General features: G+C 36.7%; 1 protein-coding gene across 3 annotated transcripts in view; it reads left to right on the top strand.

Moving 5' to 3' along the window:
* The window catches only part of RABGAP1L (RAB GTPase activating protein 1 like), a 736110-nt gene that overhangs the window by 136301 nt on the left and 571968 nt on the right, over positions 1-27841 (top strand). For all 3 annotated transcript variants that reach the window (XM_025287225.3, XM_025287224.3, XM_025287226.3), the window contains exons 8-10: positions 2040-2106; positions 7464-7566; positions 11090-11256. In XM_025287225.3, the coding sequence (XP_025143010.1) occupies positions 2040-2106; positions 7464-7566; positions 11090-11256 (337 nt within the window). The remainder of the gene's footprint in view (positions 1-2039; positions 2107-7463; positions 7567-11089; positions 11257-27841) is intronic.

The raw sequence follows: 27841 nt of genomic DNA, 5'->3' as shown, positions 1-27841 counted from the left end.
CTCAGTTTGTCGCATCAAGTGGCCAGAGTATTGGAGTTTCAGCTTCAGCATCAGTCCTTCCAAAGAATATTCAGGACTGATTTCCTTTAGGATGGACTAGTTGGATGTCCTTGCAGTCCAAGGGACTCTCAGGAGTGTTCTCCAACACCACGGTTCAAAAGCATCATTTCTTTGGTGCTAAGCTTTCTTTATAGTCCAACTCTCACACCTACACATGACTACTGGAAAAAAACTATTCCATATACATGCATACAGTATTTGTCTTTCTCTTTCTGACTCACTTCACTCTGTATAATAGGCACCAGTTTCATCCATCTCATTAGAACTGACTCAAATGCATTCCTTTTTATAGCTGAGGAATATTCCATTGTGCATTTATACCACAACTTCTTTATCCTCTCGTCTGTTGATGGACATCTATGTTACTTCCATGTCCTAGCTGTTGTGAACAGTGCTTCAGTGAACATTGGGGTACATTTGTCTCCTTCAATTCTGGTTTTCCCAGGGTGTATGCCCAGCAGTGGGATTGCTGGGTCGTGTAGCAGTTCTATTCTCAGTTTTTAAAGGAATCTCCACTCTGTTTTCCATAGTTATAAAGAATTTAAGGAACAGTTAGAAATAGTACAATGAAGTAGCTGATTAATTAATATTTAATTTGTATAGACAGTGTTTGTTATGTGAGTTCGAAGTTCATAGCAATGTATAGGAAGCATATTAAAATTAAGAGTATTAGGTTATAATTATCTCTATTTTAGTTGATTATATTTTGCTCACAATAGTGTGTTTGGAAGGTTTTCCTCAAAGCTTACTGACTTTGTTGTATCTTTATTATATACTTGATCATTTTTACATGACTTCTGGAAGGTATCCTCAAATATTTACAGGAAGTAAATATTGTTTTACCACTTACTAAGCTCATATTTTCATAGGACCACTCTCTGTCTTGTTTATGGAAGGAAAAACCCTGCCACTGGAAAAGTAAACCTTTGGAAAACAAGGATCAGATTTAGTATTGACTGCTCAGCTGCCATTATTTTGAAATTTAAAAAATCTTACATTTAGTTTGTTTATATTCTTTACTCCTTTTATAAAATGCTCCGTAGTGTATTTTTAACATTTGGAAAGCTGTAATAGAAACTACTCTATTCTAGTAAGTGTGGGTATACATTGTTGGCAGAGAGAGGCTCACTGTGGATAGATCACATTGCCTCTTGAGTACAAGAGGTATGTAATAGCCATATGAGTTTAAGTAAATTAACTTTTCTGGAGTTTACGTTTGCTAACAATAAAGAAAAAATAATAATACCATAACAAATATAAAGAACTATTAGGTGTAATTGAATTTTATAGTTGATGAAAACCCTTTACAAATAAAGTGATAGTGTTAATTGGATTCCTAAAATTTCCTTAGTATCAGGAGGCACAGAATAAGTATTTAATAATATATTATATTCTGGATAGTATCTTCACTAGTATAATAGCATTTTTTAGTAATGAGTTTCATATAACTTTTTTTTTTCAAACTGAAGATACAGTATTGATAGTCTGCTCAGTGAACATGCCTGTGGGGAGCCAGGTGATTGCCTGTATTAACGTGGCTTGATGCAGAGAGTACAGTGTTTCATTCTAATTTTTTAAAGTTTTCTTACTTTTAATTTAATTAGGTTAGTTGATCTTGATCAGTATGTTTGTAATAACTCTAAGGCAAACAATCTCTAATTTTTACCTAGAAAGTAGTTCATGTCTCAGTACTGTATTTTGTTTCAGTTAACAATTTGTGGCTATTTTTATCACAGTTTCTGTTCATTGGTCATCTTTCAGAAGCAGAAATAGAGATCTGGGAATTTAAATAATTTATTTCTGTGTGATTTTATTATGTATCTTGATGGATTCTTATTTGTGATGTTTCTCTAAAAAATGTTATTTTTAAGTATAGAGCTAGACAGATTGTATAGTTACTATTAAAAGGCTTTTGCTCACTGGGCTTCTATATATTCTTGATACCTCATTTCTTCTTTTTTTCCCCCCAATATTTTCAGATGTTTTGGAATGTTATTAAGCCCAGGTCGAAACGTGAAGAACAGTGACATGCATTTACTGGATATGGTAATGAAAATCTTTAGCACCTTAACCAAGTATAGATGATAGTTATTTTATGTTCTTAAAGTATATTCTATTTTGAAATCTTGTCATTTTGTCAAAATTCTAACTTTCAGCCGTGTGATAGTAGTCATTTAATTTGGAACCCCATACTTAAAATTTCTAATGAGGGAGAAACTTAGGAGTTAAAAAATTTTGTAGAAAGAATCACATGCAAGTTGAAAGCAGATAAAAGGATAGTGTTATGAAAAAGTTCATCTACTCATCTGTTTGACTTCTTAGGAAAATATCCTTTCTTTGAGCCAAAAATAACAAGTACATGATTATAACAGGCATATCCAAAGTGGATATGGTTCCTTTCATTTATTTTAATGCAGTGTTATTGATATTAATTTGAGTATTATGATGGATGCATTTGTTTTCTTTAAAGCATTTCCTTTTCTGAATTTTTCCTTCTTGATTACCTTTCATTAGCCAAAGTATATTTATTGTGGGAGTGGTATTCATTTAAGGAATGCCCTTGAAGGTTAATATATATTCAAGAGTTGGTTTTTGATGTAAAAATGGCAAGCCATCTTAACTTTTAAACAAATACCTGTTAATAGTGTAGTTAATGAAAACATCCAGTTCATGGTTTAGAAGTGTTGTAAGAAATAGTTATTTTAGTATAAGTATAAAGTTCTTTACTTAAATGAGATTTTTTTTTTTTTTTAGGTAGCACTACATGTTCTCCTTTCAGCTGTATTTTGCAAATGTCATTTAAATATCACAAATTATATCAACTTTTTCTTTCATGATAATTTCATGATAATTGATTTTTTAGTGGTAGCAGGATAGTTTATTCAGCATTTTTGAGCACCTAATTGTATGCCAAGTATTGTGTGGAGTACTGGCATTATAGGTATGGTAATAAAGTTCTAACGTCTTTGGGTTCATAGTCTTGTGATGGAAACAGATCTTTAAATCTGTAATGATATCATTGGGTTAAATGCTCTCATAGAGTTGGTGCAGTGAGCCACAGAAATAGCGAGGAAGCATTGCTTGGGTAGGTAAGGTAAGCACAACCAGTTACATTTAGCTATTGGTTAAACAGATTAGCTATTGGTTCATCTCTCTTCCATCCATTTTTACAGCATATCAGTAATGCAGGTGGTTTTGCTTAAGGCAAGACATAACATTTTGGAGCCCTGAAAATTCTGTGAGGAGGTAGTTTCAAGGACATTAAATACTTATCAGGTCCTAGACTCTAATTAGTAATGATCTTGCAGAGTTTAAAAGATTAAGATGAATCACTGGCAGAGTTGTAGAGACCTGGCCTGAGCTTCTGATCCCCCCTCACTTGTAGTGCATCCCTCCACCTTGAAGAGGCCATACTGAAATCAAAGGCTTGTCAGCACTGAAGCTCCTGGAGGGAGCAGTGGGCTTACCAGTGCAACAAATAGTTGATCAAGTTGGAGGGTTTGTATGTACAGTTAACAGCAGTTGTGATTTGTTGTTACCCAATGTTGTTAATCTTTGTGGTATCTTAATATGCAGTTATTGAGCTTTAACCAGACTACATCTAATAAAAATGAACTCATTACCTTATAGTGAAGACTGTGGGACAGTTGTGGTTATTACAGGTTACACCTTTGTAATCACCTGAAATCATATTCCTTGTAACTTTGCCTCATGTGTCTTAGTTCTGCCCTCTAAAGCAAGATATTAATACTTCTATGACATATCCAAGTATGTGAACTCTTTGAAAACAGATTTCCCCTTGTACTTTATTCTGATAAACTTTGAAAAAGGGTACAATTGAACTTCAGAATTCATGAGGCTTTTCTGTTTGACTTGAATAATTTTTGAGCAGTGCATACTTTGTTCCCTGAATGCTAAGTGAGCAGGATGAGCTGAGACTTTTCTATACATTTTAAATTTTGTTTAATATAAAAGATACATGAAAAAGAAAGCTATATAAACAAAATACATTTTTAGTCAGCTGAATTACTTATATATATTATGCATAGTATATAAACAAAATCACATATAAATAAAATTAATTAAGTTCTTTTGGGGAGGTGCAGATAATGGACTCTGAATTTTCTCCCAGTAGTGAGAGTAGTTTTGAAGATACTTGTAGTGTAGGAATAAGGAAATGAGAATTTTTGATTTATAACCATCAGTACCTAGGAAAAGCTGAACAGGAAAGTACCAAAAAGAGGTGAAAACTGAGTAGAGTCAGATTTCATGGAACTGGAACACAACTTATAATCCTAGAGATGCCTCAGAAAGTTTGTGAAAGAAGTGAAAGAAAGTGAAGTTGCTCAGTCGAGTCTGACTCTTTGTGACCCCATGGACTGTAGCCTACCAGGTTCCTCTGTCCATAGGGATTTTCCAGGCAAGAGTACTGGAGTGGGTTGCCATTTCCTTCTCCAGGGGATCGTCCCGACCCAGGGATTGAACCTGCGTCTCCCGCGTTATAGGCAGATGCTTTTACTGTCTGAGCCACCAGGGAAGTCCAGAAAGTTTGTGGATCTTCATAATTAACTATTGAGACACTAGACCAGTAGTTGGACTCACAGAAATAAAATTTACATTGTAATCTAACACACTTATAAATGTTAAAAAAGCTGAAGTAAAATTTTTATGAAATAATTCTTAAATTATGAAATTTAAGAAATAGTGAAATTTATGAAATAATTCATGTTTGATGAAATCTGTTATTTTTTTCTTCTACTTGATTAAAAAGTGTGATCATAATCCACTAACTTGATTTTATGATCCACAAATGGGTCACAAACTGCTGTTTGGAAATCGTTAGCCTGTCAGCTCCATTAAGTCAGGACCATTCTCTTGTTTTCTTTGCTGGATACTCACAGGCATAGAGCGTAACTCATAGTAGGCTCATATTTGCTTAAGGAATGAATGGATTAGCGAGAACTTATGTTCCTTTGTTTCTTTGTGTGTTGTCTCCTTCTCCTGATAACATCTGTGTGCTTTACCCTGCTGTCCCTACTTGACCTCATAGCTTCGGCTTACTCATAACTTGACAGTAGTTCATTCACGGCTTTGTATGTGATTCTTCAGCTTATGTTCCATTGCAAAGTGCCATATTCTGTTTCTATTTCCTGGTTTATTTTCTTAAGAGGAGGGCATCTGGTGGTTCCAGCCTGGCCTCTTCAGGGCAGAGGTGTTTGTTGTCCAGATGTCTTTTCCCTGATGTCCCTGATCTTGTCAGCCTTCTTGGGGGAGGGAAGGCCTGCAGAGGAGCTCGGAAAGAACTCTAAAGCAAAGATTGTGAAAGTCTCTTCATAAGGGGATGGGAGCAAGCCAGACTATGTAATAGAAATATCAAGTACAATAACAGAAGTGACTCGAGGAGAAACTTTTATTGAAGGCTTTTAATGTATGAGACAGTATTTTTGTGGTTGTGAAGACTAAAAAGAAATAAAAATATGTTTGATTTGGTTAGGCTGTTTTGCTTACAGGGAACAAAGATTCACTTAGAGCACCTGAAGAACAAGAGGTACTTGACCTTGATGAAATTAGACCTGAACCTGAACAGTGGTCTCTGTCTGGTCTCTTTCTGTCTGCTTCCCCGCCCCGCATGGGCTTGCTCTTTCAGTGAGCCTCTTTCTTAGGAGCTGCCCCTGTTCTCACAGCCTCTGGTGCTCTGCTCCCTTTTCTCTTTCTGCACCACCTTCTCTCTCCTCCTCCCTTTCTCTCTCCATTGCCCGCCTCTTTCCTTTTTTCCCTGTCCTTGCCTTTTCCCTCCTTGTCCTTTCTCTCCCTCCCTGTCTCTTCTCTGCCCTCTAGGTTCCCCACTCTCTCTGCCCCTTCAACTCACCTCCTTTGTATGTGCCTTTGTTTTTTTGACTACATGATTCATTATTTTTAAGGATTTTTTTTGTTTTCTCCGTTTCTTGCTTAACACTTTAGCAGTTTCCTAATACTCTGCTGTTCTTTATATATTTACCCCTACCTTAAATTCAGTTATAACTTCATTTTGCATGTGATCTGTCATTTTTGTATCAAAACCTTTCAGCCCCACTGCTGACTGCCCACTTTCTTTGGTATTTGTTAATTGAAAGAAAGAATTTGATTGGTCTAGCTCATTTTTTGGACTGAAGCATAGCATAAGCTCTTGTCCAGAAATGAACTAGATATTTTGGGGTCAGGTGCTCATTCTTGCTTTGAATGGGAGTCTAATTAGACAGTAGAGAGAGAGGATAGGCACATGGAAGGGAGGGAGACAGGGAAAGAGAATGAATATGAATATATAAGTGCGTTGGAGGTACTGAGTGGATTTCCTTTACATGGTCTTGAGTGTTTTTCTCCTCTGCTTTATAGTCTAATCAGTGAACTATCACCAGTACACTAGAAAAATGTACATACTAATTACCACCTGACTGAAATAGTTTCATAAGGATTCAGAGAAGCATCTCTGTGTGGGAAATACTGAAAAAAAACTTTTTTGTCTTTTAGCCTGAACTTTTTAGCGCTCTCCATTCATAATATGAGGAAATTGGTACAGAAAATTGAAAGTATTGTAGATAATAATATTGTTTTGCAAATGCTCTATTTGTATACTGTGTGCTTTTCTCCCTTGGGACAGCCTTTAAGCTCCTCCACACCACATACACATACATATACACAACTGCATGTGGCCTTGCTTTCACTATAGAAGTTTCTGCTTTAGTGAGACTCAAGATCAGGCTTGGTAAAAGTCTTAAGGGGTGGAGGAAGTGAAGAGGAAGAAGAGAAGAGAAGCAGAGAATGGAAGAAGGAGAATAAATATAAGGGTAGAGGAAGATAGTTAACAATCTTGGGTATAGATACAAACCAGTATTAGTCTCCTAATACTGATTTATGATTGTAAGAAAGTGTCTGTATATCTGGCATATAGACAATAGAAAAGTATTAACTTTAAAGGTGTTAATTGTGACAAAGGTAATTAGTTATTTTAAGAATAATATTAAAAATTAGAACATTAGAAGAAAAATTTTAATATTTTCCTGTGATTAGCTTAATTCTCACTTCATATATCCTTGTATGTCTGGGTATGTGAGATTTTGACAACCAGCATAAGATAAAGTTAAATAAAACTTCATACCAATACTGTGTTTTTGTGAGTCAACATCTAAGGGCATACCTTTTATCTTAGAGTATGTGTCTCTAAATAGAAATGCTGGAGAAAGCTGCAGGAGAATTTAATATTTAAAGAAATGCTTCTGTAGAGTGAAAAAAATTTACCAAGAAAATAAATGCCCTGAGTGTAAATTCAAATTTAATTAATTGAATTGCTTAAAGTAAGATGTAAATTAAAATGATGATTTTGGGAGTGTAAATATTCTCAGTGATTTCTGTTTGAAATGTCATAGGAATCCATGGGAAAGAGCTGTGATGGGAGAGCTTATGTTATCACTGGCATGTGGAACCCCAATGCACCAATATTTCTGGCACTTAATGAAGAAACCCCAAAAGGTGACTTTTCCTAAAAGATTACTCAATATTTATTATAAAATTTGCACTATGGACAATATTGTTTTTGCCATGTTTAAAAAATATTCTGGTACTTATTTTAAATGGAGTTATTCTTCTTTTCATACTTTATGTATCAGTGGGGATAACCTCCACTATTCAGAAGAAAGCCCTCCAAGGATATGTGGATTAATTTTATTACATTATTTAGGAAAGTATTTGGGCTTAGTGTTTCATGTGTCATAATAGCGTTGTTTTATTTGTAGGGGAAAAGACAGAATATGAAAAAAATGATGAAAGAAAATTCTGGAATTTTTGCATATCTTTGATATCTATTTTAACTTTTTTTCTTTATATTACAGATTACTTTTATATATATATAAATAAATATATATATGTATATATTTTAAATTTACTAATTGTTTATTCCAGTCTTTTGACGTTTGGGAATTTAGTAATGTATATTTAAGATTTAAGATTTCATTTGTGGCAAATACTTTTTTTCAAGCTTTTTATTTTTTCATTTTGTTAATATATCTAGTGTTAAACAGAATTTACACATGATAAATAGGCTCATTTTTCATTTTCTCATTGTTTTTATTTTTATTCCTCCTTTATCTAGATATCTCTTCATTGCCATGTGGTTTTTTGATGTTTTCTTCTCTACTGTCTGCCTTTAAACTAAAATTTAGTTTCCTCTCATGGAGTTATAGTGAAAGTTGTTGAGTTGTGTCCGGCTCTTTTGAGACCCCATGGACTGTACTGTCCGTGGAATTCTCCAGGCCAGAATACTGGAGTGGGTAGCTATTCCCTTCTCCAGGGGATCATCCCAACCCAGGGATTGAACCCAGGTTTCCTGCATTGCAGGCAGATTTTTTACCCGCTGAGCCACCAGGGAAGCCCAAGAATACTGGAGTGGGTAGCTTATCTTTCTCCAGAGGATCTTCCCAATCCAGGGGTCGAACCAGGGTCTCCTGCATTGCAGATGGATTCTTTACCAACTGAGCTACCAGGGAAGCCCTTCATGAATTATAATCTTCTACTAAATGCTTTACTGTGATTCAACACAATAATTTATATTGAGAAAATATGGATCAGTTTGCTTGATCTTCAGTTTTATACTATTTACTTTATATCCACAATAGACTTTTGGTTAAAGACAGGAGCATTAGTGAATATGGATATGGAAAGATATTAATGAAGAACAGTAAATTATAATTATTCTTGAATTTAACAGGAGTATTTACCACTTCCATAAATTGCATGCATTTGATCACACATCAAGCTATTTCAAAATGAGGGCTAAAAAGAGAAAAATAATGATGACTATGTAAAATTTAGGTTTTCATATATTAGGAATAAATAATCTTTACACCCACAGTTTGTTATTTCTGGATACAGACTTGTGAATATCAGTCTATAAACTCCTTCCTTTTAATCATTCAGAAAATCAACATGAAAATGGAAAAATAAGCCAGCTGATAATTTTAATGAATAAAATACATAAATTTCAAACAATAACTTATAAAAGCAGTTTTTATCTGTTTTTAATGTAACACAGTTCAGTTTCATTTTGTATTTTAACACCTATTTGGTTGTCAATTAAAAATAATATATTTAAAAATTTATTCAATTAAACTATATAATTCTATATCAAAATAACATCCTGATACAGTGTTGAGAGAATCTCAGTTTCTCTTGACTTGGCATATAGAATTGTACATTTAGTACAAATGTAATACATCTTTTGTTGAGTTTAATTATATTAATAGAAGTATAGTTGATGATTTTAAATGTTGTATAATGGTTAAAAAGAAATTATTGAAGGTTTCTTCTAACGGTAGGCTTGATTATTTGAACTTTCCTTTTAACTGAGAACTGACAATTGCAGATGAAATATATTTTTAAATTTTAAAATAATTTAAAAATAATGCAGTTATATGGAATAATGAAACCACAGGTTCAAAAAGCCCAATGAATTTCAAAAGGGTAAATCAAGTCCATATCAGCCTATTATCAGTTCAGTTCAGTCGGTGAGTTGTGTCCAACTCTTTGCGACCCCATGGACTGCAGCACATCAGGGTTCCCTGTCTATCACCAACTCCCAGTTGTCCATCAACCTATCATAGTGAAACTAAAGAAAACCAATAGACCCTGGCCTAGAAGATTCTAGATTAAAATTTAAAGGCGGCTGTAGCAAGTAAGAGTTTTAAATGGTAGCTGAAATGTTCACTTACAATAGTATACTGTTGTTGTCTAAAAAAGCACTTGCCAGGGCTCTGATATATATTATATATATATTTATAGTGTGTGCTCAGGCTCAAAGTTGTGTCCAGCTCTTTGCGACCCTGTGAACTGTAGCCTGCCAGGCTCCTCTCTGTCCATGGGATTTCGCAGGCATGAATGCTGGAGTATATTTTTATATATATATATATATATATATATATATAGAGAGAGAGAGAGAGAGAGAGAGAGAGAGAGAGAGAGTATATATAGAGTATTTTGTATGCTATATATAGAGTATAGGCTTTCCTTGTGGCTCAGCTGGTAAAGAATCCGCCTGCAATGTCAGAGACCTGGGTTTGATCCCTATGTTGGGAAGATCCCCTGGAGAAGTGGAAGGCTACCCACTCCAGTATTCTGGCCTGGAGAATTCCATGAACTGTATAGTCCATGGGGGTCACAAAGAGTCAGACACAACTGAGAGACTTTCACTATATAGAGAGTATATATTTGAAAATTTCATATATTTGTAGTGTATATATACTATAAATATTATATGTATATTTGTAATATATTTATAGTATGTATAAATATACTGTGTGTATACATGGAGTATATACAGAGAATATTTTATACGTTACGTATGCAGAGAGTGTGTATATATATATATATATATAAAAAATATGAAAATTACACAGAGCTATTTCATTAGAGCTTTGGTCAGTGATTTTCCTGAGAATAAATATATATTATGGACAATGTGGGTATTAACAAATCCCCAGAGACTTCCCTTAAAGCATACAACATTGAATCATTTTAATAAAAATTTTGCAAGCAAATTGAACAAAGTGAAGGTTGAGTGTCTCTTCTGATTTGACATTCCTTCCCATGCAATTCATCAAACAAACGTAATAATTTCTAGTATCTTTTTTTTTATTGAATGAAGGGCAAATTTTTGTGATTTTTCTATTTCTAGTGTTTTTTGTTTGTTTTGTTGGGGGGCAACCTGAAAGATAGTTTTAGTGTAAAAGATATTCGAAATTTTTATTTTTTATATTAAGGGCCTGATTTTGGGAAGGAAAAATTAAAATCGTCAGAGAAGAATTAGTCTTTTCATTAAGATGGGATTAGGAGAATTGAGAAATGTACTTGGGAAACTTGATTACTTTTGTCAATCTATGTGTCAGTAAAACACTTAAACTTAGAGGGTAACATGAGTGTAAAGAACCTAAGTTCTTTAACTTTGTTTTCTCAATCAAGTAGTAATAAAATTAGCATAAAACACAGAACATTTCTACTGCAGATAAACGAGTATACATGACCGTGGCAGTGGATATGGTAGTCACAGAGGTGGTGGAGCCAGTCCGCTTTCTCCTGGAGACAGTAGTACGTGTGTACCCTGCAAATGAGCGATTTTGGTATTTCAGCAGAAAAACTTTCACGGAGACTTTCTTCATGAGGTTAAAACAGGTAAGATCTTTTTGTTCTTTACATATATTGTTTTCTACTATTTTTTCTTTAATGCCAGTGTAATTCCTTAAATAGCAATAAAAAGCAGTAAAATTCTTCAGATAATCAAATGATATTTAGAGTTAACAATAGAGTATTTGTAAAATGCATATGTAAGATTCAGTTCAGTCGCTCTCTCGTGTCCAACTCTTTGTGACGCTGTGGACTGCAGTACGCCAGGCCTTCCTGTCCATCACCAACTCCTGGAGATTTCTCAAATTCATATCCATCCAGTCGGTGCTTCCATCCAATCATCTCATACTCTGTTGTCCCTTTCTCCTGCTGCCTTCAATCTTTCCTAGCATCAGGGTCTTTTCCAGTGAGTCAGTTCTTCGCATCAGGTGGCCAAAGTATTGGAGCTTCCGCTTCAGCATCAGTCCTTCCAGTGAATATGTAAGATTAATGTCAGTTGAAAAAAACAGCTAGTAAAATTATATAGAAATTTGTTTTAGAAACATGTAATGGTACCTGTAAATAATAAACATACTTAATAGAAATATTAAATCATCAAAAACTTTTCTTTTATATATGATTCAGTTCAGTTCAGTCGCTCGGTCGTGTCCAACTCTTTGCGCTCCATGAACTGCAGCACGCCAGGCCTCCTTGTCCATCACTAACTTCTGGAGTTCATCCAAACGCATGTCCATCGACTGGGTGATGCCATGCAACCATCTCATCCTCTGTCATCCCCTTCTCCTCCTGCCCTTAATCTTTCCCAGTATCAGGGTTTTTGCCAATGAGTCAGCTCTTCGCGTCAGGTGGCCAAAGTATTGGAGTTTCAGCTTCAACATCAGTCTTTCCAATGAACACCCAGGACTGATCTCCTTTAGAATGGACTGGTTGGATCTCCTTGCAGTCCAAGGGACTCTCAAGAGTCTTCTCCAACACCACAGTTCAAAAGCATCAATTCTTTGGTGCTCAGCTTTCATTATAGTCCAACTCTCACATCCATACATGACCACTGGAAGAACCATAGCCTTGACTAGACAGACCTTTGTTGGCAAAGTAATGTCTCCGCTTTTTAATATGCTGTCTAGGTTGGTCATAACCTTCCTTCCAAGGAGTAAGCGTCTTTTAATTTCATGGCTGCAATCACCATCTGCAGTGATTTTGGAGCCCCAAAAAATAAAGTCTGACACTGTTTCCACTGTTTCCCCATCTATTTCCCATGAAGTGATGGGACTGGATGCCATGATCTTCGTTTTCTGAATGTTGAGCTTTAAGCCAACTTTTTCACTCTTCTCTTTCATCAAGAGGCTCTTTAATTCTTCTTCACTTTCTGCCATAAGGGTGGTGTCATCTGTAGATCTGAGGTTATTGATATTTCTCCCAGTGATCTTGATTCCAGCCTGTGCTTCCTCCAGCCCAGCATTTCTCGTGATGTACTCTGCATATAAGTTAAATAAGCAGGGTGACAATATACAGCCTTGATGTACTCCTTTTCCTATTTGGAACCAGTCTGTTGTTCCATGTCCAGTTCTAACTATTGCTTCCTGACCTGCATATAGGTTTCTCAAGAGGCAGGTCAGGTGGTCTGGTATTCCCATCTCTTAAAGAATTTTCCACAGTTTATTGTAATCCACACAGTCAAAGGTATATAAAACCAAAAAGAAAGAGCACAGAAATCTATCTATAGAAAGTAATAGTGAAAAAGTTTCCACGTAATAACTGATTGTTATAGTTCTTTTTACGTATGTAATATTATATGAATGTGTTGTTTGACTTATCAGTAAGGTTATACAGTTATTTTCGGAGAAGGAAGTGGCAACCCACTCCGGTGTTCTTGCCTGGAGAATCCCAGGGACGGGGGAGCCTGGTGGGCTGCCATCTATGGGGTCGCACAGTGTCGAACACGACTGAAGCGACTTAGCAGCAGCAGCAGCAGCATATAGTGATTTTAATATTAGATGAACAAAATTAGGGTTTCTGTGAAATTCTTAAGTTCTTAAGCAGTGTTAGTATGTAAAACACCCTTTTTGTAAATGAAGGGAGAACGTTACTGTGGAATATAATTTGAATTCTAACAGTATCTATTGTATGAAATCAGAATGAAATATTCTATTTGAGTGATAGGAATTTCTCATATCCTGTTTAGTGCTCCCTCTCTCCCAAATTTAAAAATGTTTGTTGCTTCATATACTGTAATATGCAAAAAGTAATGTAAAAGCAAGCATCAGTGCAGTGAACAAATACAGAAACCACTTAACCATTTTCATATTACAAAAACTTATCATTGCTCAGTTAGGCTTCATATGCTATACACATACATCTAATTATGTAAATATATAAATTCCAATACTCCTGTTTATCTTGCAAGAGTACTGGAATTTATATTTACATAAAAATAAAGAATATATGAGTGGATTATTATTATTAAGTGTTATTTTTATATTTTTTAAAATTGCTGATATTGAGTGACTAAGTCATAAGTACCATAAGATTTCTTAGTAATTAGAAAAATAGTATTTGAGGCAAAAAAAAAAACAAAACTATTTGACGTCATTTCATATGAATTAAAAAGATTAAATTAGACTCACTTGTGGTACTCAGCTCCATTAAATGTGAAACTGATTTAAATTAATGTAAAATAAGAAGATGGTTTCTAACTTTGTACTTGGTCGCTCAATTGTGTCTTAGTTTTTTGACCACATGGACTGTAGCCCGTCAGGCTTCTCTGTCTGTGGCATTTCACAGACAAAAATACTGGTATGTGTTGCCATTTCCTACTCCAGGGGATCTTCCCAACCCAGGGATCGAATCCATGTCTCTTACATTGGGAGGTGGATTCTTTACCACTGCACTACTTGGGAAGCCCTTCTGACTTTGAAAAGTGAAAGAAAGTGAAAGCGTTAGTTGCTCAGTTGTTGTCTGACTCTCTGAGACTCCATGGAGTGTAGCCCACCAGGCTCCTATGTCCCTGGAATTCTCCAGGCAAGAATAATGGAGTGGGTTGCCATGCCCTTCTCCAGGAGATCTTCCTGACCCAGGAATCGAACCCAGGTCTCCTGAGTTGCAGGCAGATTCTGACCAGTGGTATAATTTAATTTCTGTAGTAGATGCTATGTTACTCTGTTTATTATTATTTTTATTTCCTCTTGAGTCATTTTTTGGTGATCCTTGTAATCTTCAGTTTAATCAAGGATATTTAATTTATTGCTTAAAATATTCCCTTTTTATTTTTAATGTCTTTAGAATCTCTATGATCTGCTTTTATTTCTGATACTGTTAATTTATATATTCTCCCTTGTGTTTCTTTAATCAGCCTACCTTGAAGTATATTGATTTTATTGATTTTCAGTTTTCCCCATGGAACCAAATTTGGGGCACATTCATTTCTCTATTGTTTTTATGTTTTTTCTTCTGTTGATTCCTTTTGTTTTCTTTTTTATTTCCTTTTTTTGTTCTTTGGATTTAACTTGTTTGTCTAGTTTCTTCATATGAAGATTTTGAAAAACATTTTTTTACTAATATCTTTTTTCCCTAAAATCTTTTAATTTTTAAGATTATAATTTCCTTCTAACTTCTGCTTTAGCTGTACCCATAAAAACTCGATCTTTTGTGTGCTCATAAATTTGAAATGTATATTCTGATTTCCCATGTTATTTCTTTCGTGACATGTGAGTTCTTCAGAAATACGTTGTTTAATTTCCAGATATATGCAAAATTTTTAGATATCTTTCTTAATCTGATTTTTAATTTCATTTTGAACAGAGAACATACTCTGAGATTTGAATCTTTTTAAGTTGTTGAGACTTACTTATCCAAGACATGGCCTATTTTGGTGAATGTTCCAAGAGTATTTGTAGGGAACATGTATTCTGCATTTGTCGGGTGGAGTATTCTATAAATGTCAACTGTGTTACCTTCTATGATGAGGTTTTTCTGTGTTTTCTGCTCCATATTCTGTATATTCAAGGAGATCTCTCCAATCTTGTTGGAAAGAACAATAGCAACTTCCCTGACTGTTACTATGAGCAATAATGAATGCAACCATCATTTAAAGAGAGTGTCCTCCTCAGTACAACTCTGTTGAGTTGAAGTGTAGTGTTAGTTGCTCAGTTGTGTCTGACTCTTTGTGACCCCATGGACTGTAGCCCGCCACTGTTGAGGTGTAAGTAGCTTTATTAACCCCATTTTTTAGATAAACTGTTAGGCACAGGAGGCTTGTTATTAGGTGATAGATCAGGAATTAAGCCTAAGCAGTTTGCCCTAAAACTTATCCTTCTGAAATGTTTATGAGAAATGGAAAATATGCTAGCTGTAACACTAAAACTAGTATTTTTTTCCTGAAAAATTTTCCATATGAGCAGTGATCATTTTTATTGTATTTCACTTGTCTTCCTTTGTATCATCTTTGTTGACATCACTGATTAGATTAGGTATATAGTATATGAAGACGTTATAAGAAAATGTAAGGATTTGTAACATTGGAAACCTTGGAAGTGCAGCGACTGATTCTTTTTCTAAGAAAACGGGCTCTTAGCTGCTGAAACTTCTTTTTTGTATAATGCTGATCTGAGAAGAGCACTCTGCTTACATGGAGTCACTTGAAAATGGTTTGCCAAAAAGATCTCTTGCTCTAAAAGCCTTTTTTTTGCTAATGAACATCCCATATTTTACTATTGGATGCTTATTCCACTGTCTTAAAGCTTTGCTGCCTGTTACCAGGAAATAGGCCTTAGTAACTTTTACCAGTCTTATTGACCTCATTGTTAATGAGTTTAATAAGATGCTCTCCTTCAGCTAGGTTTTAGTAGGGGTCAAGATCCAGAAATCAAGAGGGCATTCATGCTTGATATGAAGTGTTACTAAACTAGAGGGTCAAAGGCCTGTATCATAATAAGTAAAATTAGTTTGCTGGGATACCACTATTCATTTTAGAAATGATTTTCAGTGCTTTGTTTATTAAATATTTATTGAGTACCTTTAGCATGATAGTGTTGGGGATAAGTGAATGAATAATACATGTTCTCTTGTCTTTAAAGAGTGAAGAATGTAATGGTAAAAAGATTACCCTACTAGATGATTCATGCAACAGTGGAAGTGTATGCACAGTGCAGAAGTGACACTCACTAATCATACCTGTCAACTTGGATTGGAGTCAGGTTCCTAGGATTGAATCCCAGCTTCCCCCCATTTCCTAGATATTTAGCCTTAGGCAAGATGCTCCTCATCTCCGAAGTGGGGATTTTTGTTATACCACCTCAGATTTGTGTAAAGAAAACTCTGTTTCCTTTACTACTGTTCCCACCACTTCATTTCTGATACTAGACAGGTGGGTGTTTTTCCTATACCAATTAATTCTCCAACGTGAACCCAACTGGATGGCCTTCAGTTCAGTGATGACAGTACCTGGAGTTAGCATGGACCTCACAGTTTAAGGGCTCAGTCCCACAAAACTGTTCCCCTCCTCCTTACTTCAGATACCAACTGCAGGTTCAGGTTGTCACCTGTGTTTCTGACCAACCAGCTGTAATTTGGAGGTTCCCACAACCTCCCCCTCAGGTTTGATCATTTGCTAGAATGACTCACAGAACTCAGGAAAACAGTTTGCTTAATAGATTACCAGGGTATTAGAAAAGGATACAACTCTGGAACAGCCAGCTAGCAGAGATGCATAGTGCAAGGTATCGGGGATATACAGTCTTGCCACCCTCTACCTCCACTTGTTTACCAACCCAGAAGTTCTCTGAACAGCTAAGTTAGGGGTTTTTTGGATGCTTCATTCTGTAGGCACAATTGAGTAAATCATTGACTGTTAGCTTAACTCAAGCACCAGTCCGTTTCCCCTCCCTGCAGGCTGGTGGAGCGGGGCTGAAAGTTCCAACCCTCAAATCAGTGTGATAGATTCCCCTGGCATCCACCTGCTCTGTTCCCAGCCCGCATGTCCTTAGGGGCTTTCTAGAAGTTACCTCATGAACATAAATTCAGCTGTAGTTGAAAGAAGCTCACTAGAAATAACAAAAAATGCTCATTTTACCTTTATTGCTCTGGAACTATTTCATGGTTCAAGATTTTTTTTCTTTTGGTGGCACCTTGCAGCATGTGGGATCTTAGTTTTCTGACCAGGGATCAAGCCCATGCCCTCTGCAGTGGAAGTATGGAGTCTTAACCACTGGACCACCAGGGGATTCCCTGGAACTATTTCAGAAAATGGATAAAAACCAAATATTGTAACAACAGTTGTTTCTTTCACCTTTATTGCTATGGTGCTGTTTCAGGAGCCAGGATGAAGACCAAAATATGTATTTCTTATTATATACAATATCACAGCTCTCATGGTGATTAAATATGAATTAATGTAAGGCCCATTAGGACAGTACTTATCACCTGTTACATGCTCAATAAGTGTTAGCTATTATTGTTATTAATATTAATTAATACTTCTTGTCTTCTATTTCGTCTGTATTCTTTTTGAACAGATTCTTTTGTATTTTAAGCCTAAAATAAATGAATGAATAAATTAACCAATAAATGAATAACTAACTCTTGTAGAAAGGTCAAGATTTTGAATTGTGGTAAGACAGAGAAAGGCATTTTAGTCAGAGACAATAGTTGAGTCAGTTCATACAGCTCTGATGCAACATGATATGTTGAAGATCTTTAGGAGATTAGATATTGCTATATTGCTGAAGCATCAGTGGGCATGGTGGGTAATTATTCTGAATAGGTAGGTTGTTGCTATGCTTAGTACTTTATCCTCAAGTTAGGAGAATTTTAAGCTCTGAATGACAATATGTTTATAATTGGCAAAGTTCAGTCTGACAGTGGTGAAAAGGATATTGACACTGGAGGCAATGCATATGAGGTAGGAAGGCTGTTGTGGCCAAGATGCGAAATGATGAATGCTTGAAGAAAGGCGATGGCAGTGGGGATAATTGTTGTTCAGTCACTAAGTCATGTCTGCCTTTTTGTGACCCCGTGGACTGCAGCACGCCAGGCCTTCCTATCCCTCACTATCTCCTGGAGTTTGCCCAGGTTCATGTCCATTGAGTCGGTGATGCCATTCAACCTGTCCTCTGTTGTCCCCTTCTCGTCCTGCCCTCATCCTTTCCCAGCATCAGGGTCTTTTCCAGTGAGTTGGCTCTTCACGTCAGGAGACTGAAGTACTGGAGCTTCAGCTTCAGCTTCAGTCCTTCCAGTGAATATTCAGGGTTGATTTCCTTTAGGATGGACTAGTTTGAGCTCCTTGTTGTCCAAGGGACTCTTGAAGAGTCTTCTCTAGCACCACAGTTCAAAAGCATTAGTTCTTCAGTGCGCAACCTTCTTTATGGTCTGCCTCTCACATCCATATATGACTACTGGAAAAACCATAGCTTTGGCTATATAGACCTTTGTCAGAAAAGTGATGTCTCTGTTTTTTAATAATGCTGTCTAGGTTTGTTGTCACTTTTCTTCCAAGGAGCAACCATCTTTTTCATGGCTGCAGTCACTGTCCACAGTGATTTTGGAGCCTAGGAAAATAAAATCTGCTGTTGTTTCCATTTCTCCCCCATCTCTTTGCCATGAAATGATGGAACTGGATACCATGATCTTAGTTTTTTGAATGTTGAGTTTTAAGCCAGCTTTTCACTTTTGTCTTTCACCTTCATCAAGAGACTCTTTAGTTCTTCTTTGCTTTCTGCCATTCAGGTGGTATCATCTGCATATTTGAGGTGTTGATATTTCTCCTGGCAATCTTGATTCCAGCTTGTGATTCATCTGGCCTGGTATTTTGCAGTGGGGTATTAGAAAAGATGAATTTGAGAGACTTTAGGGAAGTAAGAATCAAGATCTGGTGTTTGATTTGATGCGAGGTTGAGAGAAAGCAAAACCTAGGATTACTTCTAAGTGACTGGGTGGTTGTTGATCGTTTTGATTGAAATAGACTTTCAAGGAGAAGTGTTCGCAGGCTCATGAGGAAAGCTAGCAGAGGTTTAGACATGCTAAATTTCACATTTCAAAGGGATGTTTAGGTTTAGTAAGCAGTCAGATATTGGTATCCTACACTTGGGAAATAGATTTTAAAAGTGGTTAATGCTTGAGAATTGTGAATAGGAGTAGGTGAAATTACCCCAAGACCAAATGTTGAAAGAGGAGACATTTAAAAGACTGGTATAGGAAGAGGATTGAGCAAAGTGAATATAGAAGAATAAGCACAGATCTTGGTGTAAAATCACGAGTGTGAGGCCAGGAAAAGCAAGGGGGGGAGATTGTTTTCAGCAGGAGAGAAGGCCTGCAGCATTAGGTACTGCAGGGAGGTTAGATTGGGATATGATTGGTAGATAAGAGATAAAGATCTTAGACTATAAAACCTGAACAACTTGAGAGGAGTATTGGGGCAGAAGTCAGACTGCAGTTGATTGAGGAGTGAGTGGGAGACAAGATGTTTTGATACTTCACCCCCTTAACTGGGAACAGAGAGAGGCTGGGTACAAATCCCAAATATTATGATACATTTTACTTTGCTTTAAATACAAAGTAAAAATATTTAGAAAATTCACTTCAGTTCAGTCCTCCTGTTGGACTCTTTGGGACCCCATGAACTGCAGCATGACAGGCTTACCTGTCCATCACCAACTCCTGGAGTCCACCCAAACCCATGTCCATTGAGTCAGTGGTGCCATACAACCATCTCATCCTCTGTTGTCCCCTTCTTCTCCTGCCCTCAATCTTTCCCAGCATCAGGGTCTTTTCTAATGAATTAGCTCTTTGCATCAGGTGGCCAAAGTATTGGAGTTTCAGCTTCAGCATCAGTGTTTCCAATGAACACCCAGGACTGATCTCCTTTAGGATGGACTGGTTGGATCTCCTTGCAGTCCAAGGGACTCTCAAGAGTCTTCTCCAACACCACAGTTCAAAAGCATCAATTCTTTGGTGCTCAGCTTTTGTTATAGTCCAACTCTCACATCCATACATGACCACTGGAAAAACCATAGCCTTGACTAGATGGACTTTTCTTGGCAAAGTAATGTCTCTGCTTTTGAATATGCTATCTAGATTGGTCATAATTTTCCTTCCAAGGAGTAAGCGTCTTTTAATTTCACGGGTGCAATCACCATCTGCAGTGATTTTGGAACCCAGAAAAATAAAGTCAGCCACTGTTTCCCTATCTATTTGCCATGAAGTGATGGGACCGAATGCCATGATCTTAGTTTTCTGATTGTTGAGCTTTTAAGCCAGCTTTTTCACTCTTTCACTTCAATCAAGAGGCTCTTTAGTTCTTCACTTTCTGTCATAAGGGTGGTGTCATCTGCATATCTGCTGCTGCTATTGCTGCTAAGTCACGTCAGTCGTGTCCAACTCTGTGCGACCCCATGGACGGCAGCCTGCCAGGCTCCTGTCCCTGGGATTCTCCAGGCAAGAATACTGGAGTGGGTTGCCATTTCTTTCTCCAGTGCATGAAAGTGAAAAAGTGAAAGTGAAGTCGCTCAGTCGTATCTTACTGTTTGCGACCCCATGGACTGTAGCCTACCAGGCTCCTCCGTCCATGGGATTTCCCAGGCCAGAGTACCAGAGTGGGTTGCCATTTCCTTCTCCTGCATATCTGAGGTTATTGATATTTCTCCTGGCAATCTTGATTCCAGCCCGGCATTTCTCATGATGTACTCTGCATATAAGTTAAATAAGCAGGGTGACAATATACAGCCTTGCCGTACTCCTTTTCCTATTTGGAACCAGTCTGTTGTTCCATGTCCAGTTCTAACTGTTCCTTCCTGACCTGCATACAGGTTTCTCAAGAGGCAGGTCAGGTGGTCTGGTATTCCCATCTCTTTCAGAATTTTCCCCAGTTTATTTTGATCTACACAGTCAAAGGCTTTGGTATAGTGAATAAAGCAGAAATAGATGTTTTTCTGGAACTCTCTTGCTTTTTTGATGATCCAGCAGATGTTGGCAATTTGATTTAAAAAATTTTTTTTTTTTTTTTGAAAATTCAGTCTTTTTTTCTGTTTTTTTTTTCTGGATTTGGAAGTCTAGCCCTCTGCTAGTGATTTTGCTGAGTGAATACCTCATCAAAATATGGATGCAAGTGCCAAAAACTTTTTGTTGCCAACATTTAGAGGAATGACATAGCAGATACTGTAAAAGTGAACTCATTTCTTTCTGCTGAAATGCTATAGTTAAGAAATTATGTAGAAACTGTAAATTAGTAGATAAAAAAACATTCTTGAAGTCTAATAGAAAACTTAGTGATTGTAGTCAACAATCTAGTGGGCCCTTTTTCCATGGGTTCCTCAAGGGTGGATTCAACCAATGTTTAGTTGGTCTTTGGATTAGTCCATGGTTCAGTTCCTGGTTGGTTGAATCTGTGGATGCAGAACTTGCTGATACGCAGGGCCAACTGTACTATATCATTTTATTTGAGGTATGTGAGCATCTGTAGATTTCAGTGTCCACAGTGAGGTCCTGAATCCAGTCTTTCCATAGATACTAAGGGTTGATTGTACTGTACTATAAATTTTAAAAGTTGTTAAGGGATTAGATCATAATTATTCTTACCACAGGAAAGAAATGATAACGATGTGAGGTGTTGGCTTATGTGGTAATTTTACAGTGGTAATCGTATTGCAGTATATAAATATATCAAGTCAACACATTATACACATTACACAATGTTATATATCAATTATATCTCATTAAAATAGAAATTATGCATCACTTGGTATTTTCTTTTTTTAAAAACAATTATTAATTATGGGAGGACTTCCAAAACAGCTGGTAGCAAAATGAGAATTTTGGAAGGTTCTAATGCTTAAAATATTATCTGCTTACTACTGTGACATTTCAGAGTGATTTTTTAATGACAGGTTTTTTTTTTTTTTTTGGTTTGCTTTTGTTTTTGTGTTTTTTCAGCCACACCACGCTGCCTGTGGGATTTTAGTTCCCCAGCCAGGGATTGAACCCAGGCCCTCAACAGTAAGAGTGTGGGGTCCCAACCACTGGGCCGCCAGGGAATTCCCTTAAATGACAGTTTTAAAATACCCCAAAATAGAATTCATAATGAATTGAAGATACTCGTGTCTTTTAACTATGGTGACATCACCTGCTGCTACATTAATAAATTGCTTAAGAAGTAATTTGATGAATTATTTTTTCTTTTTTTTCTTATTACTAAAAGTAAATGCTGTGCATTCCATCATCCATAAAGTGTTTATTGGCAGGATTCTTTCATAAGAAGGTTATCAGAATATAACCTTTGTAGTACTATTTTTGTTTTGTTTTATACTTGTTAAAATCATTGAATAATTTTATGTTCTGCTGGTCCTATTTTGCTTAAAGAAAGAACTATAAGACATTCAGCTGTTACCATTTACTTTCAGGTTTGGTTTGTATTGTGCTATAGAGTGTATCTTACTATGAGAGTACATCAAAGGAAATAGAATAAAGGAAGTTTTCATTCTGGGTACTGAAATGAGAATAGATTGTTTATTATAGGCCTTCATTGAAAACTTGAATTTATTTATTCTGAAAAGGATTTATTCTGAAAATTTGTTGTTGTTCAGTCACTAAGTCATGTCTGACTCTTTGTGACTCCATGAACTGCAGCACATCAGATTTCCCTGTCCTTCACTATTTCCTGGAGTTTGCTCAAACTCCAGTCCATTCATTCGGTGATGCCATCCAACCATCTCATCCTCTTGTTGTCTCCTTCTCCTCCTGCCTTCAATCTTTTCCATTATCAAGGTCTTAAAAATTAGTGTTTTTAAGGTCTGAAAAATTAGTATTTTCAGGTACGAAAAATTAGTATTTTAAGTTTTGAAATTGTAAGCCAGAGAGGAGAGACTCCTTAAATATATATGTACTCTTTTTCTGGACATGGAACAACAGACTGGTTCCAAATAGGAAAAGGAGTACGGCAAGGCTGTATATTGTCACCCTGCTTATTTAACTTATATGCAGAGTACATCATGAGAAATGCTGGACTGGAAGAAGCACAAGCTGGAATCAAGATTGCTGGAAGAAATACCAATAACCTCAGATATGCAGATGACACCACCCTTATGGCAGAAAGTGAAGAGGAACTAAAAAGCCTCTTGATGAAAGTGAAAGAGGAGAGTGAAAAAGTTGGCTTAAAGCTCAACATTCAGAAAACGAAGATCATGGCATCCAGTCCCATCACTTCATGGGAAATAGTGGAAACAGTGTCAGACTTTATTTTTATTTTTTTGGGCTTCAAAATCAGTGCAGATGGTGACTGCAGCCATGAAATTAAAAGACACTTACTCCTTGGAAGGAAAGTTATGACCAACCTAGATAGCATATTCAAAAGCAGAGACATTACTTTGCCAACAAAGGTCCATCTAGTCAAGGCTATGGTTTTTCCTGTGGTCATGTATGGATGTGAGAGTTGGACTGTGAAGAAGGCTGAGCGCCGAAGAATTGATGCTTTTGAACTGTGGTGTTGGAGAAGACTCTTGAGAGTCCCTTGGACTGCAAGGAGATCCAACCAGTCCATTCTGAAGGGGATCAGCCCTGGGATTTCTTTGGAAGGAATGACGCTAAAGCTGAAACTCCAGTACTTTGGCCACCTCATGCGAAGAGTTGACTCATTGGAAAAGACTCTGATGCTGGGAGGGATTGGGGGCAGGAGGAGAAGGGGACGACGGAGGATGAGATGGCTGGATGGCATCACTGACTCGATGGATGTGAGTCTGAGTGAACTCCGGGAGTTGGTGATGGACAGGGAGGCCTGGCGTGCTGCCATTCATGGGGTCGCAAAGAGTCGGACACAACTGTGCGACTGAACTGACTGACTGACTCTTTTGCAATGCATTTAAAAAGTAATAAGCCAGTTGTGAAGCAAAGCTGGTAAGCACCGTGACTTGGGTTCATTTCATTAAGTACTAGTACCTGTCCCTTGTCTTTCATTTGTGTGGAGTTTAAGAAATCACACATTACCGAGGCCATGTTATCAAGTGGCCTATTAGTGAGGAATAAATGATCCTTTTATCTAAAGATTTATATTTCTTTTAGTGTGTTGAAAATTTAATAAAAACAAAAGGCTTCTCACTTGGAGAATAATGTGACAAGGGTCTGATGGTGAACTAGCAACCTAATTGATATTTAAATAAGGAAATTTTGCTTATTTCATAGTCAAATATATTTTCTTAAGGTATAGATAATATTCTTGCACTTAAGACTATGTTATTGCTCTTAAAATACTAGTTGTTTGAAATGTTGAAATGAAATTATTTTCTCTGTTCGGAGATAATTGATTTGTTGCCAGTAATGGTGTGCAACATTCTTAGCTGTGTTGTCCTTCTTAAAAGTATTTTCTACTTTGCGCTGGTACCAAAATTTCGTAAAAATTGATAACAGTTAAGTTATATTAGGGATAAAAGTGTGAAAGCATATGGAGATAGGAGCTTGGAAAAAGCAGCACTTCAGTGAATTCAGTAATCTTTTATTTCATAAGTTAGAAATATATATAAATAAGATAGTTTCAAGAAAAATAGCTGATTAGGTGAAGTTATTGTAAAATAGAGCTCGGTTCTCAAGGGGTCAGCTGAGTCAGCAGCACTGAAAACATGTAGGAGGTGGTTCTTAAATCCTTGCTTCATTTGTAGATTTATGGTAAACTATAAAGAGCAATCGGAGGCAATTATAGACAAAAAACTGTGTTACGAAGAAAGAGATATTTGTATTCATTTTAAAGGTAATCTTAAGAAATGTTATTTACATTAGGTTAATTCAGGAAATGCAAAACATTTTGAGGCCAGTACAACATACTTTAATGTAGCTTGACATTTCTTGAAATACAAAACATATGTTGTAGAATTAGTAAGGTTTAAGTAATTTAACGGAGAAGGCGATAGCACCCCACTCCAGTGCTCTTGCCTGGAAAATCCCATGGACGGAGGAGCCTGGTGGGCTGCAGTCTATGGGGTCGCGAAGAGTCAGACATGACTGAAGTGACTTAGCAGCAGCAGCAGCAAATAATTTAAATTGAGATTTCTGTAAGCACATCTGATTATTATGATGAACAAATTTTCTGGAAAAGGGTTGCTGATTATTATGGAGATTTTTAAACTCTTAATAATAATAACAAATTAAGTTATGTTTAGTTTTTGGAGCATCTGACCTTAAATGACATAGTGAAATTTACATTTGATTGAGAAGGGGTCACTTATTCTGGTATAGAGATGTAGTGTATATCATATATGTAGGATTTAGTACATGAAATGTTTTGAATTTTTATATGAAATAAGTGTGACAGATAAAGCTTTTTCTCAGTAAATAGTTAAAAAAAATAAACCTATTGGGTGTCCCTTTATGTCTGGAAGCCTTGGTTTTCTTATTATAAACTAATAATGTGGGTTAGTAGTATTACTGAATTTTTTTCTAAAATTCTGTGACATTTGGATTAGTGAATTTTTAGTACAAATAATTTCATGACTGTTGTAGTCAAGTTAATTCAAAGTTAATTTATAGTATCTATTCTAGTGGCACAGTGAGAATAAGATATTTCAAATAACAACCTTATCCCCAAAGGAACTTTGTGTCACCTCCTATTAATAAGGAAATGTATAAAAATTGCCATTTTACTTGGAGCGTTGTGATAAATACTAGATAAAAATAATGTACAGAATTCTGTGGGGTTTAGAAAAGGGAGGGACCATAGCAGTAGAATGAAAGAAAGTGGTGGTTAAAAGAAGCCCCTTTGAGGATCTTTGTGAGTCACGTTCTGTGATCACAGTAGAGAAGGAATATTTTAAGGGTGGACAAAATTTCTCTTCTTCCCTTTTACGTTCTTTGGCTGGTCTACTACGTAAATAAATATAAGACGGATTAATAGGAGGAAAATTTAATTATGTGCTTGTGGGAGCCCTAGAAAGATATGAAGACTCAAAAGGCAGCTGGTAATTGAAGCTTGTATTCCATCCTGAGCCAGGGAAAGGGGAGGGATCTGGGAATGCAAAGAGGAGGAAGGTCATTCACAGGAAGTGGGAGGAGATATTTGGGGAATTAAAAAAAAAGCAACAACAGGTAGTCCTGTTATGAAGATAAGTTTCTTAAATAAAAGGATATCCCTCTTAGCAGCTTTCTCCCTTTCTTATGTAAATTTAGGCAATTGAGGGAGAGGTAGAAGAGCTTTCAAGAATCTGCTGAGTTTTGATTGCACTTAGCTCAAAATAGTAATCCTTATGCTTGTTAATGAACTCATGTTTAGCTGCTTGCCTCTCAGTAGCCAATACTCATTGTTGGGAAAGGAAATATTGCTTTAATAAGAAGACTGGCAACTGGGGAGAAGATGGACTCATGTCCAAGAACCATCTCCTATGATTCTGCTTTGTTGTTGCTCAGTCCCTCAGTCATGTCTGACTCTTTGAGACCCCATGGACTGAAGCCACTCCAGTCTTCCCTGTCCTTTGGCATCTCCTGAAGCTTGCTCACACTCATGTCCATTGAGTCGGTGATGCTCATCCTCTGTCATCCCCTTCTCCTCCTGCCTTCAGTCTTTCCCAGCATCAGGATCTTTTCCAGTGAGTCAGCTCTTTGAATCAGGTGACCAAAGTATTGGAGCTTCAACTTCAGCATCAGTCTTTTCAATGAATATTCTGGTCTGCTTTCCTTTAGGATTGACTGGTTTGATCTCCTTGCAGTCCAAGGGACTCTCAAGAGTCTTTTCCAATATCACAGTTCAAAAGCATCAATTCTTTGGCGCTCAGCTTTCTTTATAGTCCAACTCTCACATCCATACTTGACTACTGGAAAAACCATTTTTTTGACTAGATGGTAATTCTTGATAAGAATTAAAGTGACATGAGATAGATTAAAGGAAGAAAATAAAAAGTTTAATAGCACATGTACATCAGGGCTTCCCAGGTGTTGTTAGTGGTAAAGAATTTGCCTGCCAATGCAGGAGACATAAAAGATGTGGGTTTGATCCCTGCACTGTAAAGATCCTCTGGAGGAGGGCATTGCAACCCACCTCAGTATTCTTGCTTGGAGAATCCCATGGACAGAGGAGCCTGGTGGGCTACAGTCTATAGGGTTACAAAGAGTCGGACATGACTAAGCAACTTAGCACACAGCATATACATTGGAGAGACCCAGGAAAACTGAGTAATTCACCAAAATGGCCAAATCCCTCAACTTAAATACCATCTTCAGTTGAAGACAAAAGAGCATGTTGGGCGGAGTGTTTTTGGAAAAAGATGTAGTTCATATGGATCTAGGAAAGCAAATGTTTGGTAAACAGATGTTTGCTGGGCTACGCAGTGACAGTGGGATAGAGGGGACTCTGAAATCTAGGCCCTACTGAGTTTCCCCATCACACCTAGCCCATATCCTTTGCAGGTTGTTGTAGCTGTGTTCCAGGAACAGGCCTGCTATCTAAGTTTAGGCAGTGAGGGGGAAGGTCAAAGCTTTTTCCTGAGTCTTTTGGGCCTTGATTGGTTCCAACTCTAAATAATCTAAATTCCAAAGAGACATTTTGGGGTGGTAAATTTTGCTGGCCTACAAGGGGAAGTTATAGAGAAATGAGAAGCAGAGTCATAATATTCAAGAGATAAGACTGGAGATCACTGTTAAGGAGAGAGGAAAAGCTTCTTTCTTGATAAGC

Source organism: Bubalus bubalis, chromosome 5, assembly GCF_019923935.1.
Source record: "Bubalus bubalis isolate 160015118507 breed Murrah chromosome 5, NDDB_SH_1, whole genome shotgun sequence".
Taxonomy (NCBI): domain Eukaryota; kingdom Metazoa; phylum Chordata; class Mammalia; order Artiodactyla; family Bovidae; genus Bubalus; species Bubalus bubalis.
The sequence above is the reverse complement of the archived record's forward strand: the minus strand, read 5'-3'. Positions and strand labels throughout refer to the sequence as shown.